The 20,791-nt window shown below is 55.6% G+C and overlaps 7 protein-coding genes across 7 annotated transcripts; 3 read left to right on the forward strand and 4 right to left on the reverse strand.

Moving 5' to 3' along the window:
* Positions 1-2,398: 2,398 nt before the first annotated feature.
* POSPLADRAFT_1074277 (hypothetical protein) lies at positions 2,399-3,590 on the reverse strand (the record flags this gene model as incomplete). Its single annotated transcript, XM_024482685.1, has 2 exons — positions 3,242-3,590; positions 2,399-3,176 (listed from the first exon to the last, which is right to left on the reverse strand). Coding segments are annotated over exons 1-2 (867 nt in total), but the record flags the coding sequence as incomplete, so codon positions are not given.
* Positions 3,288-6,586, forward strand: POSPLADRAFT_1180974 (hypothetical protein; the record flags this gene model as incomplete). Its single annotated transcript, XM_024488800.1, has 5 exons — positions 3,288-3,401; positions 3,745-3,863; positions 3,900-3,955; positions 4,254-4,945; positions 4,982-6,586. The coding sequence occupies 5 exons, from the start codon at positions 3,288-3,290 to the stop codon at positions 6,584-6,586; spliced, it is 2,586 nt and encodes an 861-aa protein (XP_024339692.1).
* A 230-nt stretch (positions 6,587-6,816) lies between these two features.
* Positions 6,817-8,541, reverse strand: POSPLADRAFT_1180978 (hypothetical protein). The gene is made up of 7 exons (XM_024488801.1): positions 8,447-8,541; positions 8,336-8,387; positions 7,932-8,280; positions 7,751-7,868; positions 7,501-7,696; positions 7,186-7,445; positions 6,817-7,124 (listed from the first exon to the last, which is right to left on the reverse strand). The coding sequence occupies exons 1-7, from the start codon at positions 8,504-8,506 to the stop codon at positions 7,002-7,004; spliced, it is 1,158 nt and encodes a 385-aa protein (XP_024339693.1). The 5' UTR covers positions 8,507-8,541; the 3' UTR covers positions 6,817-7,001.
* Positions 8,542-8,937: 396 nt separating this feature from the next.
* POSPLADRAFT_1039782 (hypothetical protein) lies at positions 8,938-9,624 on the reverse strand. The gene is made up of 3 exons (XM_024477595.1): positions 9,395-9,624; positions 9,084-9,330; positions 8,938-8,988 (listed from the first exon to the last, which is right to left on the reverse strand). Exons 1-2 carry the CDS (start codon positions 9,569-9,571, stop codon positions 9,223-9,225), a joined length of 285 nt encoding a protein of 94 aa, XP_024339694.1. The 5' UTR covers positions 9,572-9,624; the 3' UTR covers positions 8,938-8,988; positions 9,084-9,222.
* A 775-nt stretch (positions 9,625-10,399) lies between these two features.
* POSPLADRAFT_1039783 (hypothetical protein) lies at positions 10,400-11,031 on the forward strand (the record flags this gene model as incomplete). Its single annotated transcript, XM_024477596.1, has 1 exon — positions 10,400-11,031. A coding segment is annotated over one exon (156 nt), but the record flags the coding sequence as incomplete, so codon positions are not given.
* Positions 11,032-12,651: 1,620 nt separating this feature from the next.
* On the reverse strand, positions 12,652-16,699 carry POSPLADRAFT_1046277 (hypothetical protein; the record flags this gene model as incomplete). The annotated part of the gene is made up of 10 exons (XM_024478986.1): positions 12,652-12,741; positions 12,855-12,936; positions 13,147-13,494; positions 15,412-15,518; positions 15,552-15,639; positions 15,763-15,784; positions 15,885-16,323; positions 16,353-16,421; positions 16,486-16,509; positions 16,565-16,699. 10 exons carry the CDS (start codon positions 16,697-16,699, stop codon positions 12,652-12,654), a joined length of 1,404 nt encoding a protein of 467 aa, XP_024339696.1.
* A 1,384-nt stretch (positions 16,700-18,083) lies between these two features.
* Positions 18,084-20,123, forward strand: POSPLADRAFT_1140710 (hypothetical protein; the record flags this gene model as incomplete). The annotated part of the gene is made up of 5 exons (XM_024485212.1): positions 18,084-18,431; positions 18,560-18,655; positions 18,805-19,023; positions 19,083-19,776; positions 19,990-20,123. The coding sequence occupies 5 exons, from the start codon at positions 18,084-18,086 to the stop codon at positions 20,121-20,123; spliced, it is 1,491 nt and encodes a 496-aa protein (XP_024339697.1).
* Positions 20,124-20,791: the final 668 nt, after the last annotated feature.

The following is a 20,791-nucleotide window of genomic DNA, read 5'->3' on the forward strand; positions in this document are numbered from 1 at the left end:
CATAGTATAAAATCTGTCGTACTTCTCTCCAAAAATAGAAGATCCGGTCCCCCCCTCGAGCTCAGAGCTCATAAGTCGAGTTCGCCCTGCGTCTAAAACCTTAACTGCGTCACTTCGTTCTTCACTGCGTATCCTCGAAACCTCGTCTACTGTGTTTACTCGTTGATACCGTCTCGACGAACCTTTCGACTTCGGCTATTGTCGAAAAACTGCGTTGCACCTCGAACCGCGTCCTAGCTAAGTCCACCCTATCGAATCGTGTCTCTTCCCTCTACGATACATCGAAGAGCTCTGCCAAGCTTCGATCGTCCCTACCGACCCCCGCTAACTACCCACAGCCTACGAGTAGCTTCGACGACGTGTCGAAGCCACCTCGTACATTCCCTAGCATTCGTAGCCTTTTCTGAGGGCGTTTCTCATGTTCACTCGAACCGCGGGACACCTTGCTGCTAACTCCCCTCTCACTAAGACAATAACCCGCCTCTAGTCCACCTAGGTCGTACCCAGGTTAGGGGTTAGGGTTTCGTAGATCGCATCACCGGTACAAAATGGCAAACATATTTTTGGGTGTGAACGGTGCTTTGCACCTGTTTACACCCCCGTTCATATATGTGTAGGCACTTCATGCCTGCTATCCTGCCTATGCATTGTATATAAGTATTTTTAATGGAAATCATAAATGTCTCCTCTGATTCAAATACATTGTCATTGAACTCCCATTGAATTCCCGTGGCATTCCCATTGAAATTGTTGACTTTTGGGTATGTCGGGCAAGTGTTGCTGCCGGCCTGGGTCACATGGTTGTGCACTGGTGTGGGAATAGGACTTATGTAGGCATTGCGCACTGTAGGTAGCCTCATCGGTTTGTAACCTGATCCACCATTGATCCCTGTCCATCGAGGACATTGTCTGCCAGCAGTCTTTCCTGTGTTGTTCTCACAGAAATCCTGTGGCATTCTAACTCCATACTCCTGTAAGCTTCCTGTTGAGTTCCCATATGCTTCCCATTGAGTCCTATCAAATTCCTGTTGCAATTTGACTATACACTTTCATGAACTTCCCATTATGTGGGGGAGACCTCCACAGACCCCCCCTCCTGCTGCGCAGAGCCTTGGCAAGAGGATGATAAGCGCCATACTTCCCAAAACAGTAGGTGTTTCCTTATTGGGAGCACATGCATTCCCGTACTGTTATGCGGGGAAGACCCCCGTGGACCCCCCTCCCGCTGCATGGAGCCAAGGAGGGCGCTGTGCGCCGCATTTCCTGTTATAGCGCAACTGCTACGTGGAAAGACCTCCCGCTGCACGGGGCCCAAAGTAGAGGTGCTGCGCGCAAGCACACCAGCACTACGTGCACCAATACAGCGGTAACGCTCGCATGCTTACGCACGTGGCCAACGTGGCAGCCAGGTGGCTTTCACGTGAGAATCTTCAGCCACAATCTGGCATCATCCCACTATTCTTAGATTTGCAGCCGGCCAAACATGGCTATCATTTTGTCCAATATGGCCCTTCATAGTTTTCTAGGTGGAAGCGATGTTGAGAAATCCAAAAAATATCGAAAAGTCTTATAAACACTCAATCACCCACAGTAGGGGCTATTTGGAACATGGTAGAAGTCGGCTTGCGCGGTACTGCTTTGTGAAAAACTCTCCGAGAGAGGTTTTGACAGGTTATAAACATGAAGCACCCGCCCATCGACAGTGCCATATCTTCATTGGGTAGATGGGTTAATGCATACATCACAACCTTTGGGAAGCGCGCTGCATATGGATATGCGGAGCCGGCGTAGGTTGAAGGAGTTGTCGACTCTGCTCTCAGGAGACTAGCGCTGCACTCAAGAAGGCGTCGCGGTGACACAGGTCGTCTCCCCATCTGCGCACTCTGCTTGACAAATACGCCGAACGTTGGCGGGACTGCGCGGGTTTGGAACTTGGGATGGTGGCGAGCGCGTGCCGTCGTATTCAGCGGTGTCGGTAGTACCCAGCAGCATTTGCGTGGGCCCCTCTCTGTACGTTTCCTTACGCGTTTGACGGAGCGCGGACAAACACGATAAAAGTACCTTTATCGATCGTTCGCGCTTCGGGGCTTCAGACAAACTCTGACACGTTGCGTGTCGGGAATCGGCGTGGTCTAGGAGGGCGAGCACCGACGTGCGCAGGTGTAGGGCTCTGACATCAAGGCACGCAAGATGCAGTCGAGGCGTCCTGCGGATGCCCTATGCCTCCGCAGCGCTATCCGGCGGGCGCATAGGCGCATACCGGTTGCGGGATGTACGAACGACGGCGGGCGCAGAGCCAGCAGAGCAGGCCATCGCATTTGCATCCTAACAAGTGGTCGTGGGACGTCTCCACGACGGAATGGGGCCTGGCTGGCTTTCGCCGTGAGCTGCGAAAGCATCTCATTGATGCCGCATGCGTGTAACGTACCGAACGGCCAAAACACGGACGCGCTTGCGCATGATGCCCGTGGACTCTGAGCTTGAGCATAAAAAGCTGGACATCTCCGCGCCCAGCGCGGAGCCGCGCAGTCCGGGCTGACTTGAGGCGCATACATTCGCACCGACTGGGGTCGGGACGATCCCTGCGCTTTGTGGTCGATCGAGAAGGCGTAGGTTGTCCTGATCGTCGAAAGCTTATTGCATTGCGGTGCTCTCGGAAGCAGGCCCCTGCGTGAGACGTGAGACTGGCCGGCTCTGCGGGGTAACGGAGCAGCGGAGAGCTTATGTAGGCTTATTGATTCAGCCCGTGGACGTCCCTCGGTAATGGCAAGAGACCCTGACAGGAGGTGCGGAGCAGCGCAAGGACCGTGGGGCGTGACCCATGGACTGTGCGCATTCAGAGGAGACGATCGAGGGCTATTGAGTGGGGACGCCGCGGCGGTGAGCAGGATTGGGCGCGGAGGCACAGGGTTTGACGGAGCTGAAACCCGGGACGCACGGTAAACGCGCAGGGATACTGTGGTCGGAGGAAGATCACTGAGCTGCGCGCTCGGGAGGGGACGCGTTCCCGTCTGTGAAGCTGGGGTGTGCGAATAGAGCCAACGGTGTCGGCCTGGTTTGTGCGAGTGCGAGAGCCGCTGGCCGCATGATCGTGGGGGGCGCGCTGGGGCGATCGAGGATGTGTTCACATGTCGAGGCTTCTGGGTAGTGCGAGATGGCTGGCGGTGAGAATGAGGCTGTAAAACCGGGGTACACATCACGGCCTATCTATGGGCGCTACGTGAGGCGAAGTGGAGTGTACCGAGTGGGGCGGGCAGTGATGCCGTCCATGGCGAGCAGAGCCACGCATGCTCCAGAGGGGTCGCAGAGACAACGTCGGCGACGAGAGCATGGACGGCGCCGACGGCGGGGGCGGCGGACACGCAAAGGAGCGTGGGAGCGGGCGGCAGGGCGTTGCCAAGGTCCGTGACGGCAGAGATAGCGGCGTGCGCTTCTGTGCCAGTGGGGTGATGGCCGGGGTGGCGGGCGCGACGGGCGCGTTCTATCTCTGCCCAATCTAGGACGGCGCGCCCGAAAACAAACGTCGGTAGCCCGATATGGCATCCCCGGGCTGGTCCCGAGTGGAGCGCAGGACAAACACGCGTCAACATCTTCGTTTCTGTTATAGACGACGGTTGCCCATACCATTCGGGCACAACCATTCGCTAGCCTTTGCGCTATCCTCTTGTCACCATGATTCCACGCTCGAAACTCAGTCGCCGCGTCGCCACCGTCCGTCGTCTTGCTCGCGCTACGCATAGCAAGGCAGAGGGCACTCAAGATATCAATCCTAACGAGGTCCTCCGGCAGAAGGCCCGACGTGCTGCCAAGGCAGAGCGCGATGAGCGCATGGACATTACCACAGCGATGACCCCGGTCAAAGAGTGAGTCGTCCTTACTGTTTTCTACATTGTGCGTAGGGTCGGTGTTGGCTCGGCCTACACTTTTTCGCGGAGGCGCTCGCATGACGTCTCTAGTGCGTCGATCGCATAGCACATGGCCAAGAGAGAGGAGGACAATGCAGCCGCAGCATTATAGCGACCGTTCATGGTGATTACCCATGAAAAGGGGTCATCCGGGCTCTTACCAGACCGTACAACGACTGTCACCCTTGAACCAAGCTACGCTATATTTGTCCTTTTTTTTCGCCGGTGCTTAGGCACGCCATGTTTTCACGAGACATGCATTGCATGTTCTTGACTGCTATTCATTGTTCTGTGGTGTCCATCACGTGTGAGCTAGTTCTGACCGTGCATCTATTGATAGCTACCAAGGCGGTTTCACGCGTCCGACCGACCTTCGCCTGTCCAATTGGTGGCAGGGCGGCGCATGGCGCGACAAAAAGCGATACGAAATCCCGCCCGCGGCCGCCTACGAGCCGCACACCGTTTTCCTACTCGAGTCGCGCTACCCCGTCAAGCACGGTATCGGCCGCATCGACAGCATTGACCACTTTGTCGGTGTGTGCCGCGAGGGCGATCTTCCCGCAGTCCTCGCACGCCTGAACAGCCCGCGAGCGCCGGGTGAGGCGCGCCAGGCAATGGACAATGCCCGCTGGCCGTGGGCGCCGCAGAAGAAGATCCGCCCCGTGCGCTGGTGGGAGCACGGCGAGACCCCCGCGAGTGTGGAGGAGATGCTCGCGAAAGAGGACGAGGAGGTCGCGCAGCGCATGTACCCGCAACAGCAGCACAGTTCGTCGGCTGCCGCGCCGCGGCCTGCACACGGCCTGCAGGCGTCGCCTGCGCGCCCGGAGCTCGTCGCGACGGAGCTGCTGTCGAAGCTCGGGCCGTCGACGCAGCAGCGCATGTTCCACTTCAGCTTCCGCGCGTCCGCCGCGGCCGACGCGCACTCGCCGCCCGAGGGCCCGGGCTCGTTCAAGGCGCGCATGGACATTCCCGGATCGACGTGGGCGCGCCCGCACAAGCCGTCGCAGGACGCGGACGACAATGTCGTGCCGTCGTATTACGTCGAGCGCAAGCGCCAGCGGGACGCGGTCGCGGAGCGCAAGGAGGAGGAGGGCGGCCTGATGGCGGAGCTCAGCGCGGGCATCCTGAGCGAGGGTGTGGCCGCGAAGACGCGCGCCCGCGAGGAGAAGATTCCCGTCGAGGTGCGCGACCCGAAGACCGGGACGGTGCGCCATCCCAGCGGGTTTGAGCCGCCGACGCCCGAGACGCATTTCCACCCCGCGGCGGCCAAGACGCCCACGGAGGACCATCCGATGCTCGCGACGGTGAAGCAGCTGTGGGACGAGCGGCCCGCCAACCTGGATGCGCCGGAAGTGCCGGGTCCGAACCTGCGCGTGGAGCAAGAGTTCACGGAACGCATGGTCCAGCAGGGCGCAGACGCGGACGCGGACGCAGCGCGCGTGCTGGTGAACCATGCTCGCACGGAGCAGGGCCCGTCGGGCACTTTCGATGCGCTCTCTGGGAGCGGGTCGACGACACAGGCGCAGCGCACGAACATCCCGACGTCGTCGTGGGACACGCCGAAGCGCGCGGCGCGGTGGCAGCAGCACCCCGAGGACGTCGTGCCGACGTACTACATTGAGCGCAAGCGGCAGCGCAACTCGATCGCCGAGCGCAAGGAAGAGGAGGGCGGCCTGATGTCAGAGCTGAACGCGGGCATCCTCGGCGAGGGGCTCGCTGCGGACATGAAGCACCGCGAGGAGAAGATCCCCGTCGAGGTGAAGGATCCGGAGACGGGCACGGTGCGGCACCCGAGTGGCTTCGAGCCGCCGACGCCGGAGACGCACTTCCACCCCGCCGCGGCGAAGACGGCCACGGAGGACCACCCGATGATGAGCACGGTGAAGGTGCCGTGGACGGAGGTCCTGCACTTGAAGAACGGCGGAGGCAGCCGTGGGTTCCACAGCAGCGCGGCGGCGGGCGCGGTGGCGATGCCGCACGACGCGCTCGACTTCCTCGCGCTATCGCGGGCCCCGGAGCCCATCGTGGACGAAGCCCAGAACGAGCACGAAGACGAAGACGAAGATGCCAACGCCATCGGGGCGTATGAGCACGCAGACAGCGAGGTGCAGGCCGTGCGGCGGCAGTACCTGCCGACGCTGGGCGCGGAGCCGTTCTGGCGGCCGCTGCTGACGGCGACGTTCAGCACGCGGCCGCTGGCGATGAGCTTCGCGCGGCTGTCGCGCGGCCTCGCGCGCGGGACGCCGTTCTACACGACGGTGTCCAACGAGGACCGCAAGTGCCACTCGTCGTTCCCCACGCGGCTGCGGAACCTGCGGATGAAGCGCATGCAGGAGCTGACGTTCGACCTCGCGCGGCTCCTGCGGGGCGACCGCGGCGGGCTGATCGGCGTGCGCTTCGACCCGTCGCAGCGCGGGCGCGGGTACGACGGCGAGGGCTTCGACGACTTGCTCCCCGCGGAGAAGCGCAATGTGAAGATTGGCGTGGGCGAGTGGTACCAGCTGTCGGCGGAGGTCAAGGAGCGGTTCGTGGAGGGCGCGAGGGAGGCGGACCTCGCGGATTCTGTGGAGGTGTTTGGGCTCACCGAGCACGGTGCGCGCACTGACGGCAAGTCATGGCGCGTGCCGCCCTCCCGTACGGTTGTGAAGGACGAGCAGAACAACGCGGTGTTGATCCCCTAATAGTATGCCGTGCACGGACTCTACCTCTTTTAGCTCACGTACGTAGTCTTCTCTCATCTTGTGTACTCTTACCTGGATCTGCAATACTATGTCGCTATGACTGTAATACTCCCCAATTGGTGTGCCATCTACTCGAAAATGATTGATCGCGCTGCCGTGACGCTATTGGACGACACGGACTGCAAGGAACTCGACGAAGGTTGCGACCTCGAGAAATTCAAGCACGGACATTTACACATGTAGAAGGCTTTATATTATCCGCATCGAGAACTGGTATGTAAGGAGGGACGACGAAACAACAGAACACGCAAAAAGCCAACCGAACGAGGGACAGATAGACGGACATACGTCAGGGTATCACGAGATAGATAGCGTTTTTGCAGGCAAATGAACGTCCGGAGCATAGCACGACCCTCTACCGCCTGTTGGTGCCGCGGCCGTAGCCGACCTGAAGGTTGTCCAGCTCGGCCTCGAGTGACTTGATCGCGCTGTGCGCCAGCTCGAGGTCCTTGTTGAGGCGGTCGCGCTCCTGGATGAGCTGCACACAAGACATCAGCACCCGTAAACAAACAGAGGGTGAATGAAGACACGATACTTACGTGCTGCTCCCATTGCCTGAAGCGCGCCTCCTCGGCCTTGACCTGCTCCGTGAAGCGCTTGCGCAGCTGCTCCTCCTCTTCCTTGAACTTGGGGTTCTCGAACTTGCGCGGCTTGCTCTCGCCCGGCTTGCGCGTCTCCATCTGGCCCTGGCGGTAGTTCTCGTAGTGCAGGTCCTCTGTCGTCGAGATCAGGTCGAGCATGTGCGTGCGGATCAGCAGCGAGCGCAGCTTGCGGAAGTCGCAGTGGTTCTCGTTCTCAACTGCACGCGCGGGTCAAGTCAGTCTGTACGGGGGAACATTCCAGCGCTTGCGTACCTTCAGCAACACCCCAGAGATACTCGCGACCCTTGACGACGCGGCCATCCGCGGTGGTCACGTCCTCAGTCGAGCCAATGATGGAGAACGGCATAGCCTCGGACAGAATGCGCGCGTGCTCGGCGGCGGCCTCGTCGTCAGGCTCGATGGGCGGCTGGTAGATGCGGATGCCCTGAATTTGAATGACCTCCCGAATCTGCAAATTTTGACTTAAGCATGCTGAAGAATGAGGTTGTGTCCAAGCACGTACGCGCTGCTTGAACGTGAACAGGTCATTCTGAGTGAGCGTGTCAGCCTTGGCGACGACTGGGATGAGGTTGACACGGCTTCCAAGACGCTTCATGATCTCAATATCGAGGGGCTTGAGCCTGCGTTGCGTTTAGAAGCACGGTGTTAGGACGGCGCTGCACACGAGACTCGCTGGCACGTACGTGTGCCCTGTCGGGCGGATGAAGTACAGGCACGCGTGCACGCGGAGGTCAATCTTGTCCTTCCTCTGGGGCTGCTGCTCCTGGCGCATATACGCCTCATGCTGATCGTCAATGAAGTCGACGATGGGCGCCCAGGAGTCGCGGTTGTTGACGTAGTCGCCGAAACCTGGGGTGTCGATGACGGTGAGCTTCGTCTTGAACTGCTTCTCTTCAAGCTCGGCCTTGATGATCTCGACCTCGGTGAGCTTGTCGAGCTGCTTGTGGTGCCGGCGGCTGTAGCTCTTGGGCGGAGAGAGCTCGGTCGAGAAGAGCGTATTGACGAGGGTGGTCTTTCCAAGGCCAGACTCCCCTGCAGCCTCCGTAAGAGGTCTGTAGGCTAATTACCAGCCTTGCGCAGTGCTCACCAACGACCATCACGGTGAAGTGCGCCCCGCGCTTTGCGACAATCTTGTGTCGCTGTGAGAAATCGAGAATGTCAGACCGTCCTGGTGTCTGTTCGCTGTCGCTGCCCTCACCTGGTTGGGGAGGTTGGCAATGCCAATGCCGTCGGACGGGGGAGGAGGAAGAGAAGCCATGGATGCTTAAGCTCAAGGACGGAGGGACAGCACACAGAGGAAACGCACAACGTCTGCACAGATTCACTAGCGCTTCCTCTCGTCGCGTTGTATGGCATTATTTGTGATGTGGCGCATGTACCACTCTGACTGTTTCAAGTCCACACTTTCGATGCAACTCTAATGTGATTCCTTCAGCTCGCTGGGCTCGCCGTTAGCTATCGTCTACGGCGGTGACGGCGTGCACAACCTCGCTTAAAGCGAGCGTCTTAGACAGCGTCCACGCATCTGTAGAAGACGATCTTGAGGATATATCGCGATATACGGCACTGGTCCAGGTGCAATCGCCCGGCACGGTGAGGAATAGGTCGGAGTTGAGTATTGAGCAGAAGGCGCCACAAGGTGTTGAGCCTCTACTCTCGTCGACTTGCGCGTCGCTTCTTGTGTGATATGCTTACGAGTCAGGTCTGTGCATGGTGATCGAGAAGGATACAGTGAACGGAGTGCGTCATTTCTCAGTCCCGTGTACGGTCGAGCTAGTGGCCCTAAAACCTATTATTGGGCTAATGCTGATTACACTCATGTGCGATTCATATAGAGGTTCTCATACCGAACACACGAAGAGCAACGTCGAGTCACGCAGGGTAAAACGAGAAGTGGGTGCCATGTATCATGCGAGGCAAGCAACCGCGTTACACGACCAAGCCATACCACAAACTTCGCGCAGGTACCCTGGTCTACACTCCATCTGGCGGATTTATTATATTACAATAATGTATAAGCTTCCCTCTGATCTCGACGGCCATTTCCCGTGCTACACCACTTCGAAGTGAAACCTGGCCGAGGTAAGTCAACGGATTGTCTGTTGGTGCTTATAATTGAACTTACCCACCCATCCTAACTGCGTAGTCCGCCCGCCAACCACCGCGGACGGTAGGGCTCGGTGGGCTGGCTGACGGGTCGACGGTAGCCTGCCACGAGTGGGAGTGGCATGCCTGGTCTGCTTGCTCCAGGGGGTGCGACAGGCGTGGCGAATGCGACGGAGAGCAGGGCAAACAGCAGGAGGACGATGTTTTGTCCGCGCATGTTAACGACTTCCGAACGATTCTGGCTGGCCGCTGGAGGGCGGGATTCGCTGAACGCTCCCAGTGCTCAGGTCAATCTGCGAAATTTGAGCTTCTCAAGTTTCCAGAGGGTATAGTATAATCATTTCTCGCCACCAACTCCATGCAGCGTCCGGTCAGCGGAAGGCGGATGCATCGTCATCAGGTGCGGAAGTGCCTGCGGAAGTGATCGAGCTGCCCATAATTCGGGTTCTGGCGATTCGACGAGTGGATCTGTGTACAGCATTTTGTTTGCCCTTTTCCCGAATGGCCTGACATTCGGCTTGCAGAAAAGCGAAAATGTAATATGCACCCGCTGTGCGGGAAGCGGCTCACGAAGCGCTTCATCCTACGTCGCACTGCCAATTGGCGCCCGTACGGCCAGCAGCTGGCGCTGCTCGTGTGGCCACAATGGCACGGCTCTAGTTGTTCCTCGCTTTTGAGCTGGAAACTGAATCAGGTTGTGTGTGGTGCCATGATGGATCCAGACCATCATACGGTAGCTTTCTGTTTCCTCTACCCTATGTTCGACTCGACTTTGCCTAACACCATGGAAGTCTGATGGCAGGACCTCATATGTGAGCAGGCAAGTATGTGGTGTCGTTCCTACTGTACATTTGAGATTCAGGAGGTAGTGATGTGCATGTCTCGGCTCGAGGCCCTCAGGCCGGTTCAAGTCGGGCTTTGGGGCAGCCTATGGCGGCTTCACCGGATAATAAGTAAGACATGCAGCCGTATTTAGTGTAACTGTATAGTATTCATGTAAGTGTATTATCCCATGCATGCATGACAGATCTTCTAATGGCGGCAGCTCAGTGACCTTCCTCCGACCACAGTATCCCTGCGCTTTTACCGTGCCTGCATTCCGCGTCCCGGGTTTCACCTCTGTCGAACCCTGTGCCTCCGCGGCAAATTTTGCTCACCGCCACATCGTCCCCACTCAATAGCCTTCGATCGTCTCCTCTGAATGCGCACAGTCCATGGGATCACGCCCCACGGTCCCTACGCTGCTCCGCACCTCCTGTCAGGGCCTCTTGCCGTTACCGAGGGACGTCCACGGGCTGAATCAATAAGCCTACATAAGCTCTCCGCTGCTCCGTTACCCCGCAGAGCCCTCCAGTCTCACGCAGGGGCCTGCTTCCGAAAGCACCGCAATGCAATAAGCTTTCGACGATCAGGACAACCTACGCCTTCTCGATCGACCACAACGCGCAGGGATCGTCCCAACCCCAGTCGGTATGCGCCTCAAGTCAGCCCGGACTGCGCGGCTCCGCGCTGGGCGCGGAGGTATCCAGCTTTTTACGCTCAAGCTCAGAGTCCGCAGGCATCGTGCGCAAGCGCGTCCGTGTTTTGGCCGTCCGGTACGCTGCATGCATGCGGTACCAATGAGATGTCAGGTATGCACAACAAGAGCATCATCGCAGCTCACGACGAAAGCCAGCTAGGCCCCGTTCCGTCGTGGAGACGTCCCACGACCACTTGTTAGGATGCGAATGCGATGGCCCGCTCTGTCCGCTCTGCGCCCGCCGTCGTTCGTACATCCCGCAACCGTTATGCGCCTATGCGCCCGCCGGATAGCGCTGCGGAGGCATAGGGCATCCGCAGGACGCCTCGACTGCATCTTGCGTGCCTTGATGTCAGAGCCCTACACCTGCGCACGTCGGTGCTCGCCCTCCTAGACCACGCCACGATTCCTGACACGCAACGTGTCAAAGTTTGTCTGAAGCCCCGAAGCGCGAACGATCGATAAAGGTACTTCTATCGCGTTTGTCCGCGCTCCGTCAAACGCGTAAGGAAACGTACAGAGAGGGGCCCACGCAAATGCTGCTGGGTACTACCGACACCGCTGAATACGACGGCACGCGCTCGCCACCATCCCAAGTTCCAAACCCGCCCAGTCCCGCCAACGTTCAGCGTATTTGTCAAGCAGAGTGCGCAGATGGGGAGACGACCTGCGTCATCGCGACGCCTCTTTGGGTGCAGCGCTAGTCTCCTGAGGGCAGAGTAGACAACTCCTTCAACCTACGCCGGCTCCGCATATCCATATGCAGCGCGCTTCCCAAAGGTTGTGATGTATGCATACACCCATCTACCCAACGAAGTTATGGCACTGTCGGTGGGCGAGTACTCCATGTAAATCACCTGTCAAAAACTCTCGGAGAGTTTTGCACAGAACAGTACCGCGCAAGCCGACCTCTATCATGTAATTGTTCACGCTCCCGCATTGTATCGCGATGGCAGGCCTTGATCGCAACCGGGAGAAGGGCAGTGTTAATAACATCGTTAATGACATGGCAAAAACCGAAGGGTTGTTCCCGGAACAGTATTGCGCGGTGCAGTGCAAGAATGCTCGCCTTGTACTCGGGTAAACTCGGGCGAAGTCGACGAGACTCTAGCTTAGAGGCTCCTGGGGCTGTGCGCATTGGCCGTCATGTCACTTCCATTCTCTGCGGACAGACTTGTTATCTTCTTAGCATGGTCGACAATATGTCGACAATATGTGACATTGTATTGCCGCAGCATCCGTTTGGGCCATGGAGAGCAGGTCTATAAGACGAGTACAGTATTGTTCGCCTTTTGAAGCTCACCCTGTCATCTTCTCGATGCTCGGATACAGTAATCGTGATGAACCCATTGATAATGCTGTGTCCGGGCAAGCCGAGTAGAAGCCAATGATAAGATCCATATTTCTTCTTTAGGTGTACTTGTATACTTCACTTTGTACAATTCCCAAAACGGGAAGGTGAGTGTAGTTCAGTCGCGTTGCACAAGTGCGATGTTTGTCAGTTTATCACACCTGAAACGTGGGTTTGTATCCATGCAGACTATTGTTGCACAGACTGAAACAAGAAGTTCGCCTTCAACTCCAAAAATGCAGGCGACCATATGCCTTACTTCGAACAAGGGCGGCTTGAACAACATGTCACCTGTCGAATAGCAGCACGTGGGTTGCAAGGATACAGGTCCCAGGAGGCGATGATACTTGGGTGTCGGACATTATATAAAATGACCTGTACTCGCAGAGCACGATGTTATCTCACACCCTTCTTTCAGCTTGCCAGCCTAGATATTCTCCATCATCCAGACGTCTGACCCGACGGCGAGAAAGTCTACGATCCAATATCTAACTAGCAGATGCCCGTTGTGATGGATCTGCAAGCAGAAATATCGTTGATGGGCGCGTAAGCACATCAATTGTTGGTCCTGCGGTGACACTCATGATCTCAGCGCAAACTTAGCCCTGCTGACGCTGCTAAGCTACTCACTGCGATCAACAAGCTCCTCCAATCGCCTGCACCGGATGACGATGCAGCAGCAAGGATCGAAGAGTTCATCTCTTCTTTGCCACTTCAACTCAAGCCTTCTATGAGTGCGGTTTCCGCCGATATCGCCCAAGACGTTATCGATGTGCTGGACGGCGTGAGTGCTTCCCTCTCACAATCACCATTGTAGCCGCTAACGTGCTCCCCTCAAGGCGCTCTGGGCGAACTACTGGAGTCTGGACAGCAATGAACGCAGAATATGTTTGCGCACCCTGAAATACTTATGCGGACTCACGGGGATCTTGCCGCCATCTTGTGTCTTGCCCATCCCGAATTTGCGGAGCCAGCGGAAACGGCCAAACACTTGGGGAGGTTATGGTATTGTGTATCAATACCAGTTCTACGGGGCCCAGGTCGTAGCCATAAAGTGCCCACGTTATGATTCAGCGGCTTCTGCAGAAGTGCGGCGTGCTGCTGAAATGGTTGTGTCTGGTTCAACTTGATTGTGCTAGTTGACTCACCCGATGACAACAGGAATTCTTCAAAGAGGCGGTCGTCTGGAGGCACCTTCGTCATCCCAATGTTGTACCATTTCTTGGTATCAACAAAGAGGAAGACCACTTTGGTTTTTGTTTGATCAGTCCTTGGATGGCTCCAGGGCACCTCGAAGCATATTTATCCAAGAGGAAGCAGGATGCCGATCGGCCTAGACTCGTGAGTACTTGTCTCTCGGCTTCTCAAATATAACCCAACTGCATTGCTGCAGGTCGTCGAGATAGCACTGGGACTGAGACACCTGCACAGTTGCAACGTGACCCACAGTGATCTGAAGTCTGTGCGTGTTGTTGTGTAGATAACGGCGCAAGTCTTACTAACGGCTCTGTTGTTCCACTAGTATAATATTATCATCGACGTTGAACACCACGCCCTTCTTGCTGACTTTGGCATGTCAAAAGTCCAGTATAACGTAAATAGTGTTCGCCAAACGACCCTTGGGAATGATCCTCCGGAAGGCTCCCCGCGCTGGATGGCTCCTGAATTGCTCGACAAGGATCTGGACAATTGTGGCGAAGAAGCATGGCAAGGCCTAATTACTCCGGTTATCGACGTCTATGCCTTCGCCATGGTTGTTTACGAGGTATAGTGTCTCAACAAAACGACCTCTCAGTGAATGCTCATATACTTCAGATATTTTCGGGGCATATTCCATATTACAAGACTTCGGATCCACGTGTGCGGGACAAGATATATAAAGAGAGGGCAAGGCCTGATCGCCCACCCAATACCACGGATATGGGCCTCACCGATGCCGTTTGGGACCTGGTGACAAAGTGTTGGGCCCACAAAAGAGAAGACCGTCCGCATATGGGCTTCGTCGTATCTCAACTCTGCGACTACTACAATTTCTCTGTCAATACTGATGGTTCAATCTCGTAAGTATTGGATTACGGGCCGCTTTTTCTTTTCAAAATGAGACATCGTTTGGTCTTATTATCGTCCATGACGCAAGCACGCGGGTGAAACATGGAAAATCTTCCGGTCTGATAAGGCCTGAGGGAAGATACCTCAAGGAGGCTGTGCCAAGGAGAGCCTTGCGCGACTACCAAGTGGAGAGAAAGAATACATCCATCCGCTGGAACATGCCGGGCCCTTCGTTAGCAGACAGGATGAGAGCGCTGACTCTGGTGAGTCAGGATGTCCTTCGTCCAGTGCGAGATCGACGCTAACGGACATATTGACATTTACAGGTCGAAGAGTCCAGGTTTCCCGCACCTGTCGCGACCTTTTATGAACCGTCAGGATCACGAGGCATAGCGTTGACCACATGCAGGGACAGACTTCATTCACAATACGATGGAATGGAAGCCCCCTTCTATCTCAAGGATGGAATCAGTAGGATCTGTATCGACGTGAGTATGCGTGCAGTGAAAGCGGCTAGTATTGATAATTCACTTTTACTTAGTGGCCGTCACACCCAATGTCCGAACTTACGAAATACGACCCTGACAGCCACAGTACATACGATTCTGCCCACTACAGTAAATACCCTCTTACACTGAGAGACTTGGCCCATCATATCGCTGTAGTGATGAAGATCTTCATATACGTGAGCCAACTTACTATTAGACCATCCTCTCTGTCCTGATCTACGCGAGACAAGATGCACGGTTACCCCAGGCGATCATCCTTTGAAAGCCCCACTACCGGCCGATGGAGGCTAGGCGATGATCCCTCTTTCATCCAATTAAGCGACATCTACCTTGTCGCTGTCGATTATGTTGGACACATCATACGGCCCGTATTCGAGATTAAACGCAAGGATCGTTGGTAGTATACTTCATCCTCTCGACGTGTCCTGCCCACGCTATCTTCATCTAGTCTGCTTTCAAGTGACGATTTCTCGCTATCCATCCATGCCCCTCGTACCCTGAAATCGCAACTTTCCAATCACGCTGTTATACATCTTGCTGTCTACTGCTCAGTGCGTTCTGCTCTATCGTATACTTGTCATCTGCTATCATTGCTATCTACGCCAATGCTGTCTCCAGATATTTCTTACTGCTCGCTGTTATTTTTGCAATGGACATGGAAGTTGTTCTTGTTCTTTACTGGTTTCGACCCTCGTCGCTGTGCACATGACGGGATTACGCGCATAAACGTCTGCGCCTGCGGACATAGTACGGATGGCCTACTACACACCCTCAAGTGCCAAGTACGACATCGAGAGATATCGTGAGTCCCGCGCATAGCGCATACGCTAGAATGTAGGCGTTTCTTCAGAAACAACCTTGTTAGCTAATGAGTGCGTGGATGGTCTAATAGAATTGGTAAAAGCCGGCAGCGATACTCCATAGCTGGGCAGTGTCTTTGATATAACTGGCCATAATGACAAACTCTTATATGAGTTCACATAATGAAGACCGCGCGGGGACCTGTACACTGTCGGGAATAGACATTCAAATAGACATAGATACAATGCAAGTGAGAGTGATCATGACAACCCATGTGTCCCACATCCGGCCGACTACTGACCAGATGGCTTCTGCCAAGCTGGACGGCGTCCGTCCTCCGTTCCTGCCGCCATAGTCGCTGGTCTTCGGACTTCCAGGCGTGCCGACTGTACCCTCTCGCCACCATCCCAGTAGTGTCGCTCTTCGTACTTCATCTCCTTGAAGTTCCCATCTGCCAGCAACGGTCGTGGCCAATACTGCCATCCTTGGAAATCCCCGTGCATACTCTTGACCCCGCTGTCTGCTTTAGGTGGCGGGCTGACAGGAGGCTTCCAAATGGGGTGGAAGGAGGTCTGCACGGGCGCGGCCTGCTGTACATGAGGGGGCATCGGGAACGTATGTGGCTCCTTCGGCGCAGTAGCACGCTGGGGGGCAGCCTTTGCAGCTTGTGAGGCGATACTCATGCACTTGGGCTTCAGGAGAGTCTTAGCAGGCCATATTCCGTTAGTGTCTGTCGTTACCTGCAGAGGTTGACATATAGTAAGCCCACCTGCTGTATTCTAGAAGGGCCTGGGGCTTTGTCCTTTTTGTCGCTCTGCTGTGGAAGGCGGGCTTCGTTCTACATATGATTGACAATTATTCGGATGCATTTTCCAAGTAAACGAGTGCAACTTGATATTCACCTTCACGTTCTGAACGCCAGCCTCCTATGCAGTGTACACATTAGAATATGGCATGCGTATGGGAGAATGAAGAACATACCTCATCATCAGAGTCTTTCTCGTCATCCACCATCCGACCCATTTGGGCGTAGAATTGCTGGAGATCACCCGGATTCACGAAGATGAACGGGCCGTGCATGTTCACAGTAACCTTGCGTTCAGGCTTGCGGAACATTGTGAAGTAGTAGTAGTCGTTGTGTGAGGAGCTGGAGGTGCGATGTGAAGACTGCTGTCTCCAAATCATGACCTGTACTTTATATCTTCACTGCGGCAAGGTTCTGTCTGTATTCGTGGAGTACGGGCACTGCTAGAGAACCACATACCACTCGGTACAGCCTGCGGGCGTGGCTGATGAACGATGCAGCGCCATGCTCTTGCTAGGTTCCGAATGCCCATCTAAGTTCGTGTGGTTCACGATGCAGTGCGGGTGGTTCGGCAACCCCAATAGAGTCACTATGAGTCATTGACACCAGGCAACAGCTCGAAAATGTGCAGTGTCGCCTGCCGTCTCGGAGCAAGCTATCGCATTTTTATAGCGTGTGGTCGTGTTACGTTGAAGGAGATGTAAATAATCTTGTGCGGGATCTACACGTTCTGAGACGCTATGAGTCGCAAGCTCAGGCGCGCTTGTGGTCGCACATCAAACCTTCGAGCCCCGGGAGACTTCAAAGAAGCACGGGTTGAATTGTACTCCTATGCGCCGCTCACGCGGCGACAGGAGCTGTGCGAGGTGCGGTAGTTGAACTCGTTCTGGTCCCGACATGTATAGTCAGCGTGACAAATTACGCATAGCTTGTGCGATGTCAATGTCGCCTTGCGACTAAGTCCGGCCCTACATATCTGCTGAAGCGGTGCAATGTTGCTGCACGGATACCATTGCGCCCCAGGACGTTCGAGCAGAAGGTTGAGAACTTATCACATTTCGTCACTAACATTCGTCACGGCACGACATAGAATAGTCTTTGTGTATACGCTCAGCATGCCTTGAGAATCCCTGAGTGACTACGCTGAATAGTCCACCATGCGACGGTGGGAGCATCGAGAACAAGTTCTGTTTACTTTCGCACCTTGATACTGTGGTGTTGATCCACTACATCGTTCCATCGCAACGGGCACGTCGAACGATGCGCGTACAAGAGGAGGCCGGACGTCGGGCTATAGGGAGCGAGGAGTAGCAGACAAGAGTCGCGAACCGAAGGCACCGATACTGGCGCTGATTCGGCGACGGTACCCGGTACAAAGAGCGAGAGCGACAAGTCAAGGAAGAGACAATCAAGTTATATGTGTGACTTGTTGATTTGCTGCCGCCGGCAGCTCCAACGGATGCAGAATGCCAGACATTATTGCATTTAGATATCGGTAAGTAGAGTATGAGATGTCGTATGGCTTCACCGAAACTCAGGAGTCATAGGTGATGGGCCACACGGTCCACGTGACACGGTCATAACGCGTCGCGTCGTTGGAACAACGCGGCATTGTCCGGATGTGGCGGGCCCTTGTCTCATCGACTTGCGCTTTGACCCTTGCTTTCTTCTTGCTTTCAACCACCACCATCAAGCATGGACAATCAATTACCTTACCTCCCCTATATCAAGATCAACCTCGTCCAGAACGTGGACTTCATACAATGCGTCGAGTCGTTGCACATGCGCCTCCTCATGCAGCTCGGACGGCATGGCTACTTGCAGTTACACCACAGCTTACAACGACCCGCGAGCTCTATGCAACTTGTGCGAGAACAACGCCACGGAGAGATAGTATTCCGCCTTGACCCCCGCAGTGCTCCCGCTGCTGGAGATCTATCAAGCAGGAAACGCAAGTCGTCGCCCGATGTCATTGGCCCGCGCCACAGTATGCCATATGAACGCCACCGTGCGCGACGTCGCAAGCTCCTGTCTGATGATTGTGTGAGCAACATACCTACATTCTCTGGCCCCTTTCTGACCTCAAGGTTGTATTGTCTTTGCGTGCTGCGGCAACACGACCTTTCCGCCCTCGCCACACGTGAACGCCACACCTTATTGTCGGCATCAAGCCTCCTCCTGACCCACGCCGTCGCGCGTCCCGTCGCGCAAAGCCAGTGCCCGTTGCCGTTGCCGAAAGGAAGGCGTTCCTACGAAGATGGACACGGGTGCGCGCCACATGTGGCGCATTGACACCATATTACCCAGGCGTGCTGGAGACAAACTTCGCGTTCGGGTACATACCAGCGTGGAACCATTGCCAGGCACGGTGTTCACGTACCCGTGTGGATGTTATTTGCTAATCCGGAACACGCAGGGTATTGCGCCGGTGCTCTACGTGCAGCCAAGCATGGAGACGTGGACGACCATGCCAGAAGCGCCCGTTGCATTCCAATCGAACGTCGCGCTCGGACCCAATATCAATGAAGAAATGTCCAACGACCTCGAACGGCGGTCGCACATTGCAGCTAGCACGACTTTAACAAATCATCCGCAGCCCACTACTGACCACATTCAACTCGTCGCAGCTCACCAGGTAGGTTCTCACAGATGCATATCAGACGGCTACTCTCTCATATGCTTACTTCGCACCAGGTGGTCATAAGCCATTCCTCGCCACGCCATACAGTTACTTTGAGTGAACCCAATGCCGTACCAACTGCCCCCGAAGCTGGAGTACCGGCCGTATCAAAGACAGCCAACGCCGCGGACAGCTGGAATGCAAACTCGGGAGGGAATGTGAAGGCAGTCGAGAATCCGCGTGCCGCAGAGCGGGTTGACGGCCGGGGCACTTCAGCAGGGCTCGCCAACCAACGGGTTGGTCGCGGCGAAAGACCACAAAGCACCACGAGCGGGAAGGGCGCCGTCAGAAGGTCTATCATGCCAGAACTGATTGCGCCGAGGCCAAGCTATCTCTCGCATGATATAGCCTCTCTCCAAGAGGAAAGGAAAGAGCGAGCCTTGGCACGACGCGCGCGCATGGAGAGCCTATCAACGCATGAGCCTTACCAGCGCGCGGATGCCATGAGACGTCGTGCAAAAATGCAATCGACCCGGACCGTGAATGCAGAAACGGCTTTAGGCCCGCGGACAGATTTCTTCCGCCCACCCCTGCGCGACAAGGGTGTAGAAGGAGGTGTTACGAAGAAGAAGGCACCCAGGCCTATCCTTAAGAAGGAAGCAGGCAAAGCCAGCAAGGACCACGCGAAGATACCCAGACCACGCGTCCGGTGGAGTGATGAGTTCGAGACGAGCTCCGACCCGGGCCCCTCTAACAGCTCAAGCCGAGGTACGTCTTTTTTGAATGCCAGCCTAGCTCTTGATCCTGACAGTGTAAATCCCCAGCACCCCAACGCACAGACTCAGATGCTATGGTGGTTCCAAGGTCAATGCAGCGACCTCAGAAAGTAACGTTGAAGGCCTCGACCAGCACATCCGCTCGCCTTTCTAAGGACGACATGGATTCCATCCTGGATTTTAGCAAGATGAAATTGAGTGACAGCTAATGCGTCAGATGGGCGCGAGCAGCCCGGACGGTTGCCAGAGCCATGCACTCCCAGCCCTGTCGTGACCTTGCTGAGGATTCATGGTCGGATTTTGCCTGTCGGAATCCACCTCATGCGAGCAGCACCATAAGCAGAAGAGTCAAGATGCGCCTCATCGAGCAAAGAGCGAGCGACCGTGACAGATCAGCGGGAGTCTCGGCAATGTCCGCGTGCAATGCAAACCCAAATACAACCTCCTCTTATCCTCTAAATGCGCTTATACTTATCTTATCATTCTCTGTCTCTTTCTATGTAGACTTCACCGGAACACACAAACGGACACTCGAGAAAGCCATCGCCTATTCCAAGATATTCTTCTGAATACCCTTGTCATTGCTCCATCTGGATCGACATACCCCCTCACTAGATACCCCTTCTGATACCCTTCCTATACCGTCTGTTTTGATATCCCTTGCTCCACCTACGCTCTCATCCTTGACCTACACGGGCAAAGCATCTCGAGTTATGTTCGTCTCATCAATCGATTTTTTGGAATAGCTGGGATCGATAGATTGAGTGCAGTGGACAACGAAGTCGCTCGACATGCAGTGAGTGATGCAACTGTAAGGGCTGTATTGAGCCTACTTCTGCTTCGAAGACGTAGGCCAACCTTGTATAGGTGTCCTGCGACGCAGCGCGGTGCCCATGCGAGCTCGAGGCGATGATGACGCGTAGAGAATCTCACACGAACAATATAATGCAGCATGAGACACTGCCTGGGAGAATCCGAGACTCATCTTCTCCGTTGCTCTATGTATG

The sequence above is a fragment of the Postia placenta genome (assembly GCF_002117355.1).
Source record: "Postia placenta MAD-698-R-SB12 unplaced genomic scaffold POSPLAscaffold_6, whole genome shotgun sequence".
In the NCBI taxonomy this organism is placed as follows: domain Eukaryota; kingdom Fungi; phylum Basidiomycota; class Agaricomycetes; order Polyporales; family Adustoporiaceae; genus Rhodonia; species Rhodonia placenta.

Coding starts and splice junctions, on each gene's coding strand:
- POSPLADRAFT_1180978 (XM_024488801.1), bottom strand. CDS start 8,506: ATGGCTTCTCTTCCTCCTCCCCCGTCCGACGGCATTGGCATTGCCAAC. Junction 8,281..8,335: donor CTTCACCGTGATGGTCGTTG/GTGAGCACTGCG, acceptor CGGAGGCTGCAG/GGGAGTCTGGCCTTGGAAAG. Junction 7,869..7,931: donor ATCCGCCCGACAGGGCACAC/GTACGTGCCAGC, acceptor AACGCAACGCAG/GCTCAAGCCCCTCGATATTG.
- POSPLADRAFT_1039782 (XM_024477595.1), bottom strand. CDS start 9,571: ATGCGCGGACAAAACATCGTCCTCCTGCTGTTTGCCCTGCTCTCCGTC. Junction 9,331..9,394: donor CGCGGTGGTTGGCGGGCGGA/CTACGCAGTTAG, acceptor CCGTTGACTTAC/CTCGGCCAGGTTTCACTTCG.